This window comes from Macaca thibetana, chromosome 11 (assembly GCF_024542745.1).
Source record: "Macaca thibetana thibetana isolate TM-01 chromosome 11, ASM2454274v1, whole genome shotgun sequence".
NCBI classification, from domain to species: domain Eukaryota; kingdom Metazoa; phylum Chordata; class Mammalia; order Primates; family Cercopithecidae; genus Macaca; species Macaca thibetana.
Window position 1 is genome coordinate 49,094,449 of NC_065588.1, and position 17,603 is coordinate 49,112,051.

Genomic DNA, 17,603 nt, shown 5'->3' on the forward strand with positions numbered 1-17,603 from the left:
ATGCCCCTCCATCTCTTAGGATCTGGCTGTCCACAGCAAGATTATATTCTTCTCTCTTGTGCTCTCCCTCGGCTATTAGGGATCTGACCCCATAGGGAAGGCCGCAGTGGCCCTAGGCTGCCCCTGCCCAGGTAGAAAATCTGGCCTAATCCTGAGGTCCTGTGATAGGAGAAGCCCTTTCCATCCGAGGTAAAAAAAAAAAAAAAAAAAAAAAAAAAAAAAAACACATGCTCCAGTATCTACTTTATTGGTAATAAAGGCAATATTGGCCCTCCATCTGCTCATTCATTTGTCCTATTTTTTAATTGGCTCAGAATCTATGCAAGGAGAAGAGGATGTTATGTATTGACCCCTTCAGATTCCAAGATCTGTGTTTGCAGAAGGAGGATTGGTTCTGTGTCTGGCTGGGATGGGGGTGGAACAAAGGAACTGAAGTCCCAGTGGAATCTGTTTCCTTGATGAACTGCAGAACCCTCTTCTTCCAAGACTGAATTGCAGAGGCCTGCTTAGAGGCTGGAGGATGGATGGGACTTTCTTGGGAGTGGGGAAGGTCTCCCCTTAAACAACATACTCCTGGGCAGACCTATCACAACAACGTAACCAAATAGATGGAGAAGGCAAGACTATTCAGTGGCCTTTATGCCCACTTTTAAATTCCTGGAAAACCATCACCATCACCTGATATCTCATCACTTTTGGGTCATGATCTATTCTGTGACTCCTGGAATAAAAGACAAACACCAGAATGTAAAATTCAGTGCAATTTATTGAGAAAAGAAAGTTCAGCATACTCATCACCAGAGGATCTACAGCTCAGGGAATTAGGGGACAGAAAGGAGTCAGGATCTGAAGCCCAGATGTAGGGAGGGTTCCCTGGGAACCAGCAGTCTGGAGATCTTGACCATGCACCCTCCAGCACTGAACCCATGACTCTGCCCTCCTCAGACAGTGCTTAGATGATTGGCTTCAAATTACCAACTCCCAGTAAGAAAGGGAGATGGGCCAGAGTGGGAACAGGCCAGGCTGTGAAGGCCAAGACTGGCTTGGACTCAGAGGTTGCTGTCCAAAGTAAGGGGCCGTTGCAGGAAGGTTTCCAGGGGCATCATCATCCCAGACCAGCAGCTGGACCTCCATGGCCCTGGGAAGGTCATGGGAGTAGAGAAACCAGAAGTTCAGCTTCTTCTCCAGGGAACTTGAGGAAAAATGTGGTTGACCCATGTGCATCCATTGATGCCAAGCAGAGAGTGGGAAACACTATTGCAGGCTGAGTGGGAAGCAGGTGGTTATAGAGATTTGGCACAGAAGATCACTTGGTGGAGTTATGCTGGCTTGAGCTCGTGGTCTGGGAAAAGCGGATACTGGTGCTGCCTCCACCACCAGACTTATAGCCACTGCCTCCAGAAGTCTGGACACTGCCAGAGCTGGAGCCCATTCCACTGTGGCTCATGGACATGCTACCTGCAGCACCGAGCCTGCTCCCACTACTGCTGCTCTGGTAGCCCCCGCTGCTACCCCTGCCCCCAGTGCTGCCGCTGCTGACCCCTCCATAGCTGCTGCTGCTGCCGCCACTGACTGCTCCATAGGCACTGCTGCTGCCGCCACTGACTCCATAGCCGCTGCTGCTGCCGCCGCCTCTGTAGCCACCACTGCCACTGACCCCTCCAAAAACTCCACGGCTACTACCAGAGCTGCCACTTGTGCTGGTGACATTGCTGACCACTGCTATAAGACAACAGGCACACAATTCAGGCAAAGGGCCTGGGAAATGGGAAGCCAAGCACTGTATTACATCCCCACCCTGCTTGGCTCTGTGACTTCCAGAAAGATGCTAACTTATCTAATGCCTCAGTTTGCAAACCTTGAGAGTGAGCCTGGCCTCTAGTGCCTTCTCCCAAGAATAAGAACCAGAAGTATCCACAGAAATTTCTGGTTTTCCAACCTAGGCCACTTCCCAAACCAGAGGAGTTTTATCTTTGGCCTGAGAGGTTGTCAGCTTATGCTAGGGGCAGAGCGTGTGGCCGAGGCCTGAGATCCTAGACACTGTCAGGTGGCCTGACCTCCTTGGATGGAACAGGCCTTCTTGCCTGAAGGTCAGTCAGTGAGGTTGTTTCTAGTTGCCCTTCTTACAACCCAGGGAGAGGGTTTTTTGAATAGACTACTTACAAATGCACACGGCACTCTGACACTCTCCAGACATCCTGAAAAGGAAGAGGAGAGGTGAATTATTTCTGCAATGAGTCAATAACCAGAGTTGAGAGTTCACAACTTTGGGAGCCACACCCTCCCATTTGCCCCACTAGGGGTCAAGCTCCTGCGAGAAGAAAGCCTATTCCAAGTCTGTTTCCATGACCGTATCTCCCCAGAAAGGGGGGTGCTTCAAGAGCTGAGACTTCCCACCCTTTTCCCCTTAGCACTTAGAGATTATCTTCTCTAGGCAAACTACTTGACACCCAGATCTGCCTTGATTGGCCTGTCCCCACCTCTCATCCCCTGCTAAGACCATCTTCCCACCTTAGCATGCTCTTTCATTTTTCTCAACTCAGCCCTGGATTTTTTTTTTATCTCCAATTCTCCCTTTCCAAGAAGGCTTCCACAATGAGCCCTCCTGGGGTGGTGGTGACATGATGGGGGTTGTTCAGGGTGGAGAAAATATGGGAGGGGCTGACACTAAACGCAGGATGGATTTGAAATGCCCCACCTGCACTGCCCATCTTCCTGTGTCTTGTTCATGAAGCAGGCACATCCACATATCTGAGAAGATAGGGAATGGGTGTGCACACCTTGCCCATGTGTGCCCACTGGTGTTGACCACTTTCTCCTCATCCCATGACTCCTAGTACACTTGACATCATCTTCACTCTCGCTTTCCTTCTCATACTTGGGTTCTGCTTCCTTCATCAGATTGGGAGCTACCCGAGGACAGAGGGGTAGCTACCCCCGAACACATGATGCATTGGGCAGGAACTCAGCGGAAAGATCTCTCGATTCTTGACACTCCTTTAGCATTCAATAACCACTCTCTAAGACTTTGTCTGCTGCTTAATGTAGTATTATTTTCCAAGAGCATGGATGTATGAACCATCTCCCCATATGGGATTCATGGGTGGGGCTTGTAGGACTGTCTATATTGAGCTTTCCAATATGGAGCCAGTAGCCACATGATGCTATTTAAGTTAATTAAAATTAAATTAAATGTAAAACTCTGTTTCTCAGTTGCACTAACCACATTTCCAGTGCTTAAGTGGCCAATGGCTACTGTATTGGACAGCACAAGAATAGAACATCTTCATCATCTCAAAAAGTTCCAGTGGACAGCACCGGCCTATCACTTGTCATAATGCCAAAGAACTTTCCTAATACATTGCACACAGTGAAGTTCAGTAGAGATATGTAACATAATATTGATGCCCATTAAACATTTGAGAGTTAGATGGTCTCAATGGACATAAAAGAGTGGTACTTGAACCCTTGACTCTGTCATTCAAGACACTCCTTGCCTTTTGTCTGAGTGTTCCTCTCCTTATCATCTTGCCCACTTTTCACACTATCAAAGGTCACTCTAAAACCATATCTGGAGAATGGAGATCCCATGACCCCTCACCTGCACTCCTCTCCCTCCAGCAGCTTGCGGTAGGTGGCAATCTCCACATCCAGGGCCAGCTTGACGTTCATCAGCTCCTGGTAGTCACGCAGGAGCCGAGCCAGGTCATCCTTGGCCTTCTGTAGGGCAGCCTGCAAGTCTTGGAGCTTGGCATTGGCGTCCTTGAGGGCCATCTCTCCACGCTGCTCAGCCTCTGAAATTGCCGTCTGCAGGTTGGCATTCTGAGGTAGAAGATCAATTAGCATAGTGACCCGGAAACAAACACTTGATCTTTACTAGGAGTAGATCTCTTCCCCCACATCCTGCATCCCTTCCTCCCTTTCCTTAGAAATCTCAATGCAGCATGTGCAGAGAAAAGAAGTCCATTTTGCAATTGCTTAATTCATCTTTGGCGCATAGAAATCGACTTGTGGCTCATCAAGAAAGGGAGCACTAATTTGCTTTCCTATGCTGGTACAGGTAGTAGTGCTCTGGTTAGTCTCTAATCTTTCTTGCAAGACTGTTAAAAACTCTCTTGCCTAATCACTTTATTCCAATGATACAGAACAGCCATCAAGGTTATGTGAAATGTGTGAGAAACAGCTTCACTAAGGGCAGATCCTGCTGAGAGCTGAGTGTTTAAGTCCAGCACTGCAGCTGCAAGATTTGCTAGGCAAACTGGAATAAGCAAACATCTTTCTTGAGTGAGCATTCCAAGAAGCTCAACCTCCAAAAGAAACATCTGGAAAAACAGAGTTTCCCAAAGACTGTGCTATCCCACATGTGACACCATGAAAGGATGGAGAGAGCATGTAGCAGAGGAGCAGAGCTTGTGCTGCTTCTCTCCAGGGCCCAGAAGACCTCCGGGATCTCTCCGTTAAACCCAGCCCCACCTGCTTCTTGACATTTTCAATCTCAGCCCGTAGCCTCTGGATCATCCTGTTGAGCTCCATGATCTCACTCTTGGTGTTCTTCAGGTCATCCCCGTGCCTGCCAGCTGTGGTCTGCAGCTCCCCAAGCTAGCAGAGGAAAAACCAATCAAAATGGCTTTTGCAAAGTGTTGGCACATTCTTGATGAAGGTCATCAGGATCTAAGGACACAAGGAGGGTTCCCACCTTGCTCTGGTACAGGGCCTCAGCTTCAGCCTTGCTCCTCTGGGCAATCTCCTCATACTGGGCACGGACCTCAGCAATGATGTTGTCCAGGTCCAGGCAGCGGTTGTTGTCCATAGACAGAACCACAGACGTGTCGCTGACATGGCTCTGCATCTGGGACAGCTCCTGCAGGAAACATGGATCGTTACTCTCACCATCCCCTGGCCCAGGGGATGCTGGGAATCCTCTACTAGCGGAGATATTCCAAGGATGGGGCTAGAAGTGGATCTGTTGGAAAAATAAGCTCACACTTTATGCCTGGCTACAGCCTAAAGGATGTTAGACAACAAGGCTAAAGGAAATATGCAAAATATGGAAATATAATCAGGCTGTCAGCCTGAAAGTATCAGCCAGTGAGTCCTATTGTGTAAGTTTCCATGGGCCCCCAGCAGGGAGGAATATTATGAAGAAGCCAGCTATAATATGAGTATAGGAGCCAGAGAGAAGGTGCAGAGCAAAATGGCCTGAGGACCTGTGGCTCAGGTCTATGCAGACTGAAGGAGCTCAGTTAACATTTCCCAGGTGGGGTGGAGCTGAGTCCTGAGCCCCATTGCTGGTTTTGTAAGTGTTGTGCTGTTTGGCTGTCTCCTGAACTTATGCTTGGGAAGAATCAGACAGGAAGGTTCTGGAGCTTGCAAACCAAGGAATCACCATCTCATAGAGGGTCCTCAGGAAGCTGACTTCATCTGTCAGGCTGTCCACTTTGGCCTGCAGCTCCACCTTGTTCATGAAAGCCGCATCCACATCCTGCAGAGGAGGTTAGAAACCCAGAGAATGACCCTCTGTTCCCCTCCCACCCAGTGGCTCTTTCCTAAGCCCTCATGTCTCATCTTTGTTCCTCCCCTAGCTCTCCTTCTAACTGTGACTTCTCATCTTCCCTTTTAAAATAAGGAAACTCAAAGTGGCTTTCTTCCTTTTCCTTGCTTGACATGTCAAATCCTAATGCTTTAACAAAATACAAACCATAAGGCACCATCTGATTAAAGGTAGAAATTAAGAGTAACCATCTGATTTTAGGGTAGAAAAAAATTTACCTAATATGTATGTGACTTTGGTTGTGTAGTACCAGAAATCCCACCCTCCTGAACAGAAATTAGGGTATTCTCACTACTTCACTTTTATGATGACTGGTTTAAATATGCTACAAGTATTTGTTGATTGTTATTAATAGCATCTGGAGTACATTTGTAGGCTGAAAATCTTGATTAATTCTACACATAAAGCGCTCATTATTAGTTCGCATTGCTAATCAGCTCATTAGTCACAGTAACATTTTAACATACTTTCCCATGGTAATGTACCTAGAGCAGCTTCCTTCATTAAACATTTCATTTCCAAAAATGTAAGGAAAAGCGTCAATCTCACACACCATATAAGGTCACTGTGCCCCAGAACAGCTGGCTGTGCACTCTCTCCATGGGGGCAGCTCCCAGAAAGGGAACCTGGATATGCTGGTCCAGGCTCACCTACCTTCTTGAGCCCCACAAACTCATTCTCTGCCGCAGTTCGTTTGTTGATTTCATCTTCATACCTGGAACAACAAGAGGCACACATTTGAACACTGGCATTTCAGAAGTGGAAAAGAGAGATGAGGATTCCAGGCACTCTTCTCACCAGTGCAGAGACAGGACCAGCTTCATGGGCATGTGCAGTTACACGGGACCCTTTTTTTTTTTTTTTTTTTTTTTTTTTTTTTTTCTCTGAGACAATGTTTCACCCTGTCACCCAGGCTGGAGTGCAGTGGCACAAACATGGCTCACTGTGGCCTCAACTTCTCAGGCTCAGGCAATCCTCCTGCCTCAGACTCCCAAGTAGCTGGAACCAGAGGCATGCACCACCACATCCAGCCAATTTTTTAATTTTTAGTAGAGACAAGATCTCACTTTGTTGCCCAGGCTGGTCTCGAACTGCTGGGCTCAAGTGATTCTCCCTCCTCAGCCTCCCAAAGTACTGGGATTACAGGCATGATTGAAATTCTTAATAATTTTGTAACTAGGTTCCTGCATTATCATTTTGCACTGAGCCCTGAAAATCATGTAGCTAGTCCTGCCCAGAGACCTCTTAGAGCTCAGGGCACTGCCTGGCCCTCTTCCCTCTAAATCCAGTGATGGGCAGAGGTATGGGCAGTCAGGGTGAGAGGGCAGACTTCAAGGAGCTTGACTACTTGCCTAAGCTCTTTGATTGACTTTGCAAAGCACAATGTGTGCGTATGGAACCCAGTGAAATAAATGTTTGCTCTCATTGGGCATTTCTACCTGTTTCCTCTGTTTCTGTTTTACTTAATTACAGTTACTTCTTGTAAGAATTTCAGTTAAAAATGAATTCATATCTTCTGAATGCATCAGAGTGGTGGAATTCCTGCCTGTTAAGGACTAAAATCTACTACCAAGAGTTTGTATTTCATAAAGCTTGAGGAATTGGACTGATTCTAGGAGAAAAGAGGTCTCTGGGCAGGACCTCTTTCTTTCCTCTAGGAGGAAAGAGGTCTCTGAAACCTCTTTTGGGAATGTGAATCTGAGTTGCCACTGGATTCCCAGAGCCCAGCACAGAGCCTGCCACAGAGCGGGTGCCCACCAGGTTCGTGCGGTTGAATTGGAATAGGGCCTCTGCAGAGCAGGTGCCCGTCCCTGTGGGTTCTGATCCTGGGGAAGTTGGGAGCTCCCTCCCACCTTGAGAGGCCCAGTTTGCTCCTCACAGACCTCAACGGGTATGGACTGCAACATGGAACGTTGAGGAGGAGGCAAACCAAAACTGCAGAACAGGACATTGGATGAGACTCACTGAAAGAGGCCTTTACCAAGTTCAGCCCTGGACATCTGCCTAGAATCCGCAGGAGCTAGGGGAGTGCTCACACTCCTGAGGCCTGCCCCCACACCTATGATTCAGAATACCTAGGACTGGAATACAGGAATATGCATTGTTGACAAGTGTCCAAGGTGATTCCTATGTACAGTCAAGTGTGTCAGACTCCTCATCCTAAAGGGTTCTAAACTCTGGGAGGACTCTTTTGTCCTTCTGGGCTGGAATAGGAGGGGGCCCACCTGGAGACTGAAATCTGTGTCATAGCCACTTGGGAGTCTCAGTCCCCACCCTCTCACCCCCTTCTGCTTGGTCATGCTTCACTCAATAAATCCATCCCAGAGTATTGACTGAAGGCACAGTTGGGAAAAGCTGAAATCTCAAATTAGGACCACACTTCCCTGCTAATTCCCCAGAAGGGGAAACTCCCCAGGAGGAACCCTCACTTCTTTTTGAAGTCTTCCACCAGGTCCTGCATGCTTTTCAGCTCTCCCTCTAGGTTCCCCCTCTCTGCTAGAAGTGAATCCAGCTGCTTGCGTAGGAAGTTGATGTAGGATTCAAAACAAGGCTCCAGGCTGCTGGGCCCCAAGCCAGTGGTCTGCTGCTGGAGCAGTTCCCACTTGGTCTCCAGGACCTTGTTCTGCTGTTCCAGGAACCGCACCTGCATCAAAGGGGGAAGAAAAGGAGTCAGCCTCTTGAGTTGGGCATGTGGGGCTGCCCATCCCACATGGTAGAAATGTGGAGAAGGAACCCAGTTCTTCAATCTGCAATTTCCCCTGTTTTTTAATTTGGGAAAGATGAAGATTTAGAAAAGAGAGAACTAGAAGTTGTTGAGTGATTATACCATACCTGTTATTTTCATGTATTTCCATCACATTTAATCCTCACAACCACCTATAAAGGAGTTGCTGTGATCCCCATTTTGTAGATAAGGCAACTGAGACTCAAAGAGTTTAAGTTTCCCAAAGTGACAAGTCTACTGAGTGACAAAGCTAAGAATCAAACCCAGGACTGCCCTGGGTCTATAGGGGTCCTTCAGAATACAACTAAAGGAGGTCAGCACAAATAAAGTTTGTCATTGTTTTTTAGATGTAAGTTTTTTTCAGCTCCATAAAGGCAGTGAAAACAGTCAATGAGGTCTAACATTTCTTTAGAAGTTTCACATATGAAGACCTCCTTCATATGATGTGATGTATTTCCATGGGATGGAAACATGAAAATAACAGGTATGGCATAATCACTCAACAAATTCTAGTTCTGTCTTTTCTAAATCTTCATCTTTCCCAAATTAATAAACAGGGGAAATTCACTTCAGATCCTGGGTTCAGTCCCACACAGACCCAGCACACCCTCATCTGCCCCAGCATGGACAGCTCAATTTAACATTGGCTGAAGCACAGCGTCGTTTGGAAGGTAAGGCAGCTGCCAATACTCCTCATTTAGAGGCAGCCCCAAGATCTGTGCTAACACAGTTTTTGATTACTAGCTAGTTTGGATTATCAAGCAATTGCTTTTCAGGAGAAATTAAAGTAACTGCAATAATTTTATGACTAATGGCTCATTCTTCAAAGAGCTAAGAGTGTGTTTGGACCCCCACTTCATTTACCCTCATCTCACTCTTAGCAGGAAACCAGGACCAGGAATTCTTCCCCCCATTTCATAGCTGGAAAAACAAGGCCCAAAAAGTGAAAGAGGCATGATCGCTGTCTTGTAGGGACCAAGGCAGCACCAGGACAAGAGCCAGGCACCCCTGCCCTGTGTCTCACAGGTCCCCATGGGATCTTTCTACACCAACCCCTGGGAACCCCAAACCCTCCACAGCACCTCTTGGCCTTGCCCTCACCTTGTCAATGAAGGAGGCAAACTTGTTGTTGAGGGTCTTGATCTGCTCCCGCTCCTGGGCCTTTACTTGTCCAATCTGGGGGTCGATCTCCACATTGAGGGGCTGCAGGAGACTCTGGTTTACAGTCACTTCCTGAATTCCCCCAGGAAAGCCCCCAGGGACAAAGCCACCAGGACTGCCAAAGCTGCCAAGCCCACCAAAGACACCAGGACCACCAAAGCCACCAGCTCCACCAAAGCCACCAGCCCCTCCAAAACCACTACCTATTCCTCTGCCACCACCAAAGCCACCACCATAGCTGCCCCCAAAGCCACCTCCATAGCCACCTGCAAAGCCACAGCTGCTCTGCCCTCCCACAAAGCCTCCAGCCCGGGAGCCACCAGCTGCCACGCTGATGGAGATGCTCTTGTTGCCACCCAGGTTGTAGAGGCTGCGACTGCCAAAGCCGCCTGCTCCGCTCCGGAAGCCACAGGCCCCTCCACCAACTCCCCCAGAGCGGGCCACACAGCTCATCCTGCTGCTGCTGGAGACCACAGCAGAGCCGCCGGAGAAACCCTGGCTCCTGCCACTGAAGGATTTCTTGCAGACTTGTCTGTTCATAGTGAGAGAGCTTGGAGGTGACCTAGTGATCACTTAGCAAGAGCTGAGAGCTGAGAGGGATGGGGACAAGAGAGGAGATTGGCCTTTATACACCAGAGAGTTTGGCTTGGCAAAAGGAGAGGCAAGCAATTAGTTGAGAGTCATCTTGGGTTTGGTTTGCCTCGTAGGCATTAAGTTACTTCTCGATTCCCAACACACCTCAAAGATAATCCTCTGGGCCAGAGTGGCTTTGCTTTCTTAGCTTAATCACCTAAACTTGCCTCAGTTGACAAAATGCTGGAGCTCTCCTCCCTCTCTTTGTGTGATGTCCTCAAGGGTTTCAGGGAACCCAAGCAGCACCTGATCCAGCAAGAGGAAGCAGCTTTAGACACCAGGGGATCAGGAGCCATGAGCTCCCTGACACAGGGGTGAGGACCAGGCAACCTCTTCCGGGCGGGCTGGGTCCCTCCCTGCAGCACCACAGTGTCCACAGGCTCCCACAGCGGCTGTACCCATCTCTCCCATCATTGGGCTTTATCTTCCGGTGGTATGCCACCTGTGCCCAACTCTTCAGAGGGCCTGGAGTGGGAACGGAAGTGAGAGGGGCCCAGACCCACAGAGTCTGCTCTGCCAGCACCTCAGCTAAAGGCATCCATCTCAGCAAACCTGGAGTTTGGGCTGAGAAATGCTACTTATGGGAAAGAAATTACAGTGGAGCTAAACACATCTAGCTCCTGGAACAGGAAGCAAACAAGTATGAGGTTTGGGAAGAGGAGGAGGCATGCACAGTGGAGAGCCTCAGACCAAGCCCTCCCCCCACCATCCTAGACTGACAGCAGGCGATTTCTGGACCCAGAAGCAAGAGGGGACAGAATCTGGGAACCCTCCAGCTGGCTGGCAGAGTCGGTTCAAGGACCCCATTCATCTTAGGAAGACAGTGCATGTTGTGTCTAGGCCCCAACTCAGATCTTCTGAAGGGGATCCCCTCCATGCTTTACTCCCTGGTCTGGGTCAGATGCCCCTCCTTGTCTTCCCACCATACCCTGTACTTTTTCCATCATGGCCCTGACATAAAGTATACTTACCTGCTTACTTGTCCATACCCCACCTGTCCCTGAGCTTCTTGAGGGCAAGGCTTGAGTCCTGCCCATTCTAAATTATCCAAAATGTCCAGCTCCTAGCATAGGGTAAGCACAGCACAAACATGTTAACTGACTGATGACTGATGTCTAAGACTGCAAATACCTAAAACCAGCTCCCACCCCAGCCCTGTGAATGAAAATCTTCAGAGGAAGGGCTTGAGAGTTTGCATTTTTAACAAGCCCTCCAGGTCATTCTTATAATGCAGGATGTCTGGGAAGCCCTGGTCCAGACCATGGCTGCACCACAGGGGCCAGGAGTAGGAGGATGGAGGACGCTTGATGGCAGAATGAACGACACATGATGAGTTGCTGCTCTCACTGCCAAGAGCTCAGCGGACCCCCACTCCCATCCAACCCACCTCCACACCCAAACACATCACACAGGGCAAGACCAAATCCTCAGGTTGTTGTCTGCATAGGAGATTTCACACATATGACAGGAGCGGGGGCACTGATTCTAGACTCCCTAAGAAATTGGTGGGGAGTCTATCTCCAGAATTCCAGCCAAATTGGCAGTGGGCGCTCTTTCTGAGTTTCTGGTTTCTGAACAGTCCAGTCTAGGAGAGAGGATTGATCTGAAAACCTGGGAACCACCATGAGTTGAGCAACTTCAAGAGCTCTGCAGCTAATTTTCAGCTCTCTGCTCTGCAGCTTGTCTGGCGTCAGATCCCAGATCCACTATCCACCAGCGTTTAGGCCTTGGACAAGTTACTTAACTTTTATGTGTCTCGTTTATCAACTGTAAAATGGAACTAAGAATGGCAAGTACTTCATGGGGTTGTTGTGAGCATTAAACAAGTTAAGTAAATATAAAATGCTTAGCCCAGTGCTTGACACGTAGCAAGCGCTGTATGTTTAGCTACTGCCAGTACTCTATTTGGGAGAATGGGGAAGCGATAACGTGTTTGGCCCTGGCTGTTCTCAAGACAACTTTGCATCCCTAAGAAGCTCACTAGAAAAGAGTGAGACCTATACTGAATAGGGTTGGGTTGGGTGACCTTGGGCCACGATTTAACGTAAGTCTGTGTTCTAATCTGCCAAACCCTTTCCTACCCTACTGGTTTGTGGTGAGACTTGCAGGATAATGTAACTGAAAGTCCTTTGAAAATCACAAAATTCCACACAGGAGTAAGATAGCTGTGGTCTAACAGAAAACAGAAAACCTGTCATTGTGGAATTCCAAAGGTTCAATTCCTGGGTTCAAATCCTAAGTCTACCTCTTACTATGTAGTGACCTTGGACAAGGTACTTGACTTCTCTCTCTCATTTGTAAAAGGTGGCATTGATCCTACTTGTAGAATTGTTTTGAAATTTAAATACGTAGTATTCAGCAATATATATTTGGATTTTTAAATTAACATCATTCATCCACAGATAATCCAGGAAGAGGATTTCATGCTGAATTCTTCCATGAGACATTTACTCCACCCATCAATTGAATGACAGCCCCCCACCCTGGTAAGGTCTTTCCTCATATTCTCTGGATCCTTTAAAAGCAGATCACATGCCCTTCCTGGAAAGAAAGCTGAGCCAGGCTCAGCTGAAGCTCCAGGTGAAAGCCCAAAGCAAACAACAGACTTAAGTATCTCTGATTCCCTTCCCTCCCTTGGCTGCAGTGCTGAGGTGGTGAGTGGCAGCCTCTGACGTGTGGCTCACTTCTACCACCCTGGCATAGGCTGGAGAAGCATGGTGGAAAAAGGTGATGTACAGATCACAAAAGCACGGGCTTGGGCTGGGTCACCTAATCCGTGTCGCCTGAGCCTGCCAAAGCATCACCTTGTTTATCAGATGGAGATTGTCTTCTCAGCAGTTGAATGGAGCTGCTGGAAATACCCAGAGTTGCAGTCCTCAGCAACATTGCCCTTATTCACTGTAGGATCTTTCAGAACAGTATCTAAAGGATCTGCCCACTGCCAGCAATCTGAGTTCCAATCCCTCACCTGCTGGAACCTTCTGTGTAAAGCTTGCCAGATGGCTGAGCACCCTGGATTTTTATTTCCCCACCTATAAAATTGGGGGTACTAAAACCAAGTAGTTATTCCCTCTAACCAAATTGCTCTCTGGCAGTCAACTGCGGTGAGAAGACTTCAGATTGCCTGTAACATAATTATGAGTGAAGGAATGCATCATAAGACAGTAGTCATTATCCTTGGTCAAAGTGGGCAGACGTCCCTCTCCACCACCATCTGCTGAGGATGAGGAAGCTATGGCTGCTGCCTCTTTCTCCACGGAGGTTCGCAGATCCCATTTTCAAGATAATCACCAATTTGTTCTCAAAAATAAAAAACAGAATAATTAACGTTCTGGGTATGCCGCCCCTGGACTAGGAATTAGCATTCTTTTCTTGTTGACATAAAAGCTTATTACTAATGAAGCAACTTTAACCAATGAACAGTAAAATAATTACCATATAGAGCAAGATTTATAGTGAAAGCTTGATAAAGAAGCAAACATCTAAGTACAACTAAATCCTTGTTACTAAGGTCTTAGCTGTTAGCAATCACAATTTGTTCTGATTCTGGTCTTATCTCTACACTTGATTAAAACACACTCCAGCTCACCCCTAATTCTTTATCTGGTACTTGGATCTCTCCCAGGGCATATGTAGGGCAAAATTCTATCTCCCAAGATGGCCCTGATTAAAAGGTTCTGTGATTACATAAATTTGGGAAATGAAAAGTCTATGGCTCTTTCTTGGGATTTTAGTAAAGTTATTTAGCATATTAAAAGCCCTAAGAAGTCCTATAGAAAATAATCTTTTTGCCTTAATTTAATCACAGCTTCCCAAATTTAACAACAAAATCTTTCTATCTTAACAACTACTAACATGCTGTCAAGTATAGTCGGGAAACACTAGTCCAACTAGCCATCCAGGATGGATGAGAATGTGCAGATAGGGGTTAGGGCATAAGGAGACATCCTCATCCCTGGAGAGGAAGCACTTGCTGCAAGTGAGATAGCAGGAAGCTGAGAGCAGACTGAGGCCTGGGGTTGAAGATGCAGCAAGAAGGGCACTGGGGTGCTGAAAACTGTACAGGTTCTCTAAAGACCAGCTCTCCTGTCAATGAATATTTCTCACCAGTAAATGGATTTGGCTGGATATTTCCAAAAACCATGGCTCTTTCACAGGCATGCTGGATTTTCTGGAACTCAAATAACTGCATCTCCTCCTCTCTTCCCTTGCAGCTTGAATGAGTGGAAAATATGGAAGCCATGGAATTAGACAAGCCTGTATTCAGATCCCAGCCTTACCGCTTTCCAGTTGCATGGCATCAGGCAAGGCATTTTACCCTCTGGGCCTCAGTTTCCCATTCAGCAAACTGGAGTTAGCACAGCGTCCTCATGGAGTTGTAATGGGAACTGTAGGAGGTAAAGTTGGAAAACCCTTACACGAGGCAGGTGCTCAACACATGGCAGCTCTTGTGATGATGATATCAATGTAGGAAGCCCTCCTAGAAGGTGTCAGTTCGGAGGCTGAAGAGGAAGGAGGAGTTATAAGGGGTAGCCCAGTTTAGGGTCAAGGCAATAGTGAAATCTTTGATTATTTTTGCAACAGGTTGCAAGGAATCATAGTGTGTATATTGGGAATTACATAAAAGCCATTTTCCCATGTCTGGTCAAGCCATTTTCCCACTACAGGGCCTCATCAGTAGTGCAATCTATCAATCAACAAATACTTATTGATCTGCTGCATACTTTCTAGAGGTGTGGGGACTATGTTTCAGTGAAAATAATTTCCTCTTTCAAATCTTAACTCCTATTGTCCATCTCTGAACAGAATTTTAAAACAGCTAACATTGACTGCTTGACATATACAAGTCACTGACAGGTTGTTTATATGTATCGTTTCGAATTGTCACAAAAACTTTGCAAGGCAGGAATTTTTATTCACATTTTACAGATAAGGGCACGAGGTTAATTAACTTGCCTCAAGTCAATTCACTTGCAAGCTTGGATTTTTTTTTTTTTTTTTTTTTTTTTTTTTTTTTTTTTTTTTTTTTTAGACGGAGTCTTACTCTGTCACCCAGGCTGGAGTGCAGTGGCGCAATCTCGCAATCTCGGCTCACTGCAACCTCCGCCTCCCAGGTTCAAGCAATTATCCTGCCTCAGCCTCCTGAGTAGCTGGGATTACAGGCACCCGCCACCACGCCCAGCTAATTTTTATATTTTTAGTAGAGACAGGGTTTCACCATGTTGGTCAGGCTGGTCTCGAACCCCTGACCTCGTGATCCACCCACCTCGGCCTCCCAAAGTGCTGGAATTACAGGTGTGAGCCACCGTGCCCGGCCCGCAAGCTTGGATTTTAATAAGACTGTCCAACCTCAAAGCCTGTCATAAATTCATGGATGCTTTTCTTCTATTTAGACTTTAGCAAGTCAAATTACACCATCCCAAAGTGAAAAGTCCACTTTGACATGTAAAGAACCCACCCATATACTCTCTACCTGACTGCTGCATGATAGGTTGGACACCAGCCATGTGCAACCTACCATGCTGGCCAGGGTCACCAAGGTGCTGGTCAGGATAGTGTCTCAGGGACAGAACACATGGGTGCGCATGGAATTTATAGATGACATGAGCTGCTCCATCATCTGCAATGTAAAAGGTGATGTCCTCACCCTGTTGGAGAAACAGCAAGAGGCCAGGAGGTTGCACTTAGCTTGGCTGCTTGCTGGATCTTAGATGTTGCACTTGACCACTTGGCCCACAGGAATGATTTGCCACAATCTTCTTTTTTTCTTTCTTTTTGAGATGGAGTCTCACTCTGTTGCTCAGGCTGGAGTGCAGTGGCACAATCAAGGCTCACTGCAACCTCCGCCTCCTGGGTTCAGGCGATTCTCCTGCCTCAGCCTCCTGAGTAGCTGGGATTACAGGTGCTTCCCACCACTCCCAGCTAATTTTTGTATGTTTAGTAGAGATAGGGTTTCACCATGTTGGTCAGGCTGGTCTCGAACTCCTGACCTCAGGTGCTCCACCTGCTTCGGCCTCCCAAAGTACTGGGATTACAGGCGTGAGCCACCATATTTTGTTTTTGCTCACCAAACAGGTAATCAAGATGCACCTTTAAATAATACATTTGTGTTGCATGTTAAAAAAAAAAAAAAAAAAAAAACCCACCCTTAGAATGTAATTGGTCAGATCTGCCTTGAAGCATCAACTTGTGCTGATGAAAATAGTTTTAAACTTTGTGAATTCCGTTTTGGTATCAAGGAGGAACACCCATCATTATCAAGGTATTCTCCTAATCAATCTCGATGGCTTCTCTGTCTGGAGATCAGAACTCCCGAGAGTTGAACGTGGGCCCACTCACCATCACAGGGCCTCAGCTGTAGAAACCTCATCTGCTAATGTAGGAACTTCAGGTTTGGTTTCTGGCTCAAAACTGTGGAAAGTCATTAGTCCACATACAAGGGAGGACATCCTAGAGTCCAAGAAGACACCAGCCGGCCCCATTCAGCAGCATAGCACAGTAGTTACATGTGTACCCTTTAGATTTGAGGCCAGATCTGCCACTTCCCATCAGTCATGTCACTCTGCTTCTCCAAGCCACAGTGTCCTAATTTAGAAAATGAGGATAATTGCTGCCTGCCTCCTATGGCAGTTGCAAAGGATGAAATGAGATGACATATGCAAAATGCCCAGTGTATGACTTGCACTAGTCACAAAAGTTAGTTGTTTAATCCAGTTGTTTTTGTTAAATATGTCAGGGCAGTAATTACCTTTAAGAGTCTACCCTATCCTTTTCAAAATCTCATTAACTTAGTGAAGCTCACAGTGCCTGGCCTGCTATGTGCCAGGCATTTTGCTGTTCACTGAGGAGCACAAAGATGAATAAGGCACAGCCATCCCTTTGAGTAACTTCTATTTTAATGTGGAGAACAGGCACTGAAACTTGTCATTTTAATATAATATGGCACATGATAAAAAGGGATAGACAAAGTCCCATGGGAGTCCAGACAGATGCTCAGTGCCATGGAGGGTCTAGGAAGGCTTTCAGGAGGCAGTGCCTGGGTAATCCTCAGTGATGAGTGAGCAGGGCAAGTGGGTGAAGGTGAGATGAGCATTCCTGGCAGAGAACAGAGCATCAAAGGCACAAAGGCATGAGGAAGCCAGGTTGATACGAGAACTGCAGGCACCTTGTGGGCCATTTGCACAGGTCTTGAAAGTCCCCACATAAGGCCACACTCTTTCCTTGGCTTGTTTCCTATGTCTTCATCCAGAATAAAAGGGCATTTCCATTTTAAAACAAACAAACTTCAGCCAGGCACGGTGGCTTATGCCTGTAATCCTTGCACTTTGGGAGGCCGAGGCAAGCAGATTGCCTGAGCTCACGAGTTCGAGATCAGCCTGGGCAACCTAGGGAAACCCCGTCTCTACTAAAATACAAAAAAAAAAAAAAAAAAATTAGCCAGGAGTGGCAGCGTGCACCTGTAGTCTCACCTACTTAGGGGGCTGGGGCAGGAGAATCACTTGAACCCAGGAGGCAGAGGTTGCAGTGAGCTGA

The 17,603-nt window shown here is 47.1% G+C and overlaps 2 protein-coding genes across 2 annotated transcripts; one reads left to right on the top strand and one right to left on the bottom strand.

The window, feature by feature from the left end:
• Positions 1-750: 750 nt before the first annotated feature.
• KRT76 (keratin 76) lies at positions 751-10,027 on the bottom strand. The gene is made up of 9 exons (XM_050748813.1): positions 9,378-10,027; positions 7,981-8,195; positions 6,206-6,266; positions 5,387-5,482; positions 4,697-4,861; positions 4,474-4,599; positions 3,602-3,822; positions 2,164-2,198; positions 751-1,722 (listed from the first exon to the last, which is right to left on the bottom strand). Exons 1-9 carry the CDS (start codon positions 9,975-9,977, stop codon positions 1,307-1,309), a joined length of 1,935 nt encoding a protein of 644 aa, XP_050604770.1. The 5' UTR covers positions 9,978-10,027; the 3' UTR covers positions 751-1,306.
• A 223-nt stretch (positions 10,028-10,250) lies between these two features.
• Positions 10,251-15,781, top strand: LOC126931601 (40S ribosomal protein S28-like). Its single transcript, XM_050749995.1, has 2 exons — positions 10,251-10,384; positions 15,562-15,781. Exons 1-2 carry the CDS (start codon positions 10,251-10,253, stop codon positions 15,779-15,781), a joined length of 354 nt encoding a protein of 117 aa, XP_050605952.1.
• The last annotated feature ends 1,822 nt before the right edge of the window (positions 15,782-17,603 follow it).

Bases quoted from the DNA above. Each gene is read 5' to 3' on its own strand.
- LOC126931601 (XM_050749995.1), top strand. From the start codon at position 10,251: ATGCTGGAGCTCTCCTCCCTCTCTTTGTGTGATGTCCTCAAGGGTTTC. The intron at 10,385-15,561 runs GTGAGGACCAGG...GCTGCATGATAG, and splicing joins ATGAGCTCCCTGACACAGGG to GTTGGACACCAGCCATGTGC.
- KRT76 (XM_050748813.1), bottom strand. From the start codon at position 9,977: ATGAACAGACAAGTCTGCAAGAAATCCTTCAGTGGCAGGAGCCAGGGT. The intron at 3,823-4,473 runs GTGGGGCTGGGT...CTTCTACCTCAG, and splicing joins TTGAAAATGTCAAGAAGCAG to AATGCCAACCTGCAGACGGC. The intron at 2,199-3,601 runs GTGAGGGGTCAT...CTTCCTTTTCAG, and splicing joins CTGGAGGGAGAGGAGTGCAG to GATGTCTGGAGAGTGTCAGA.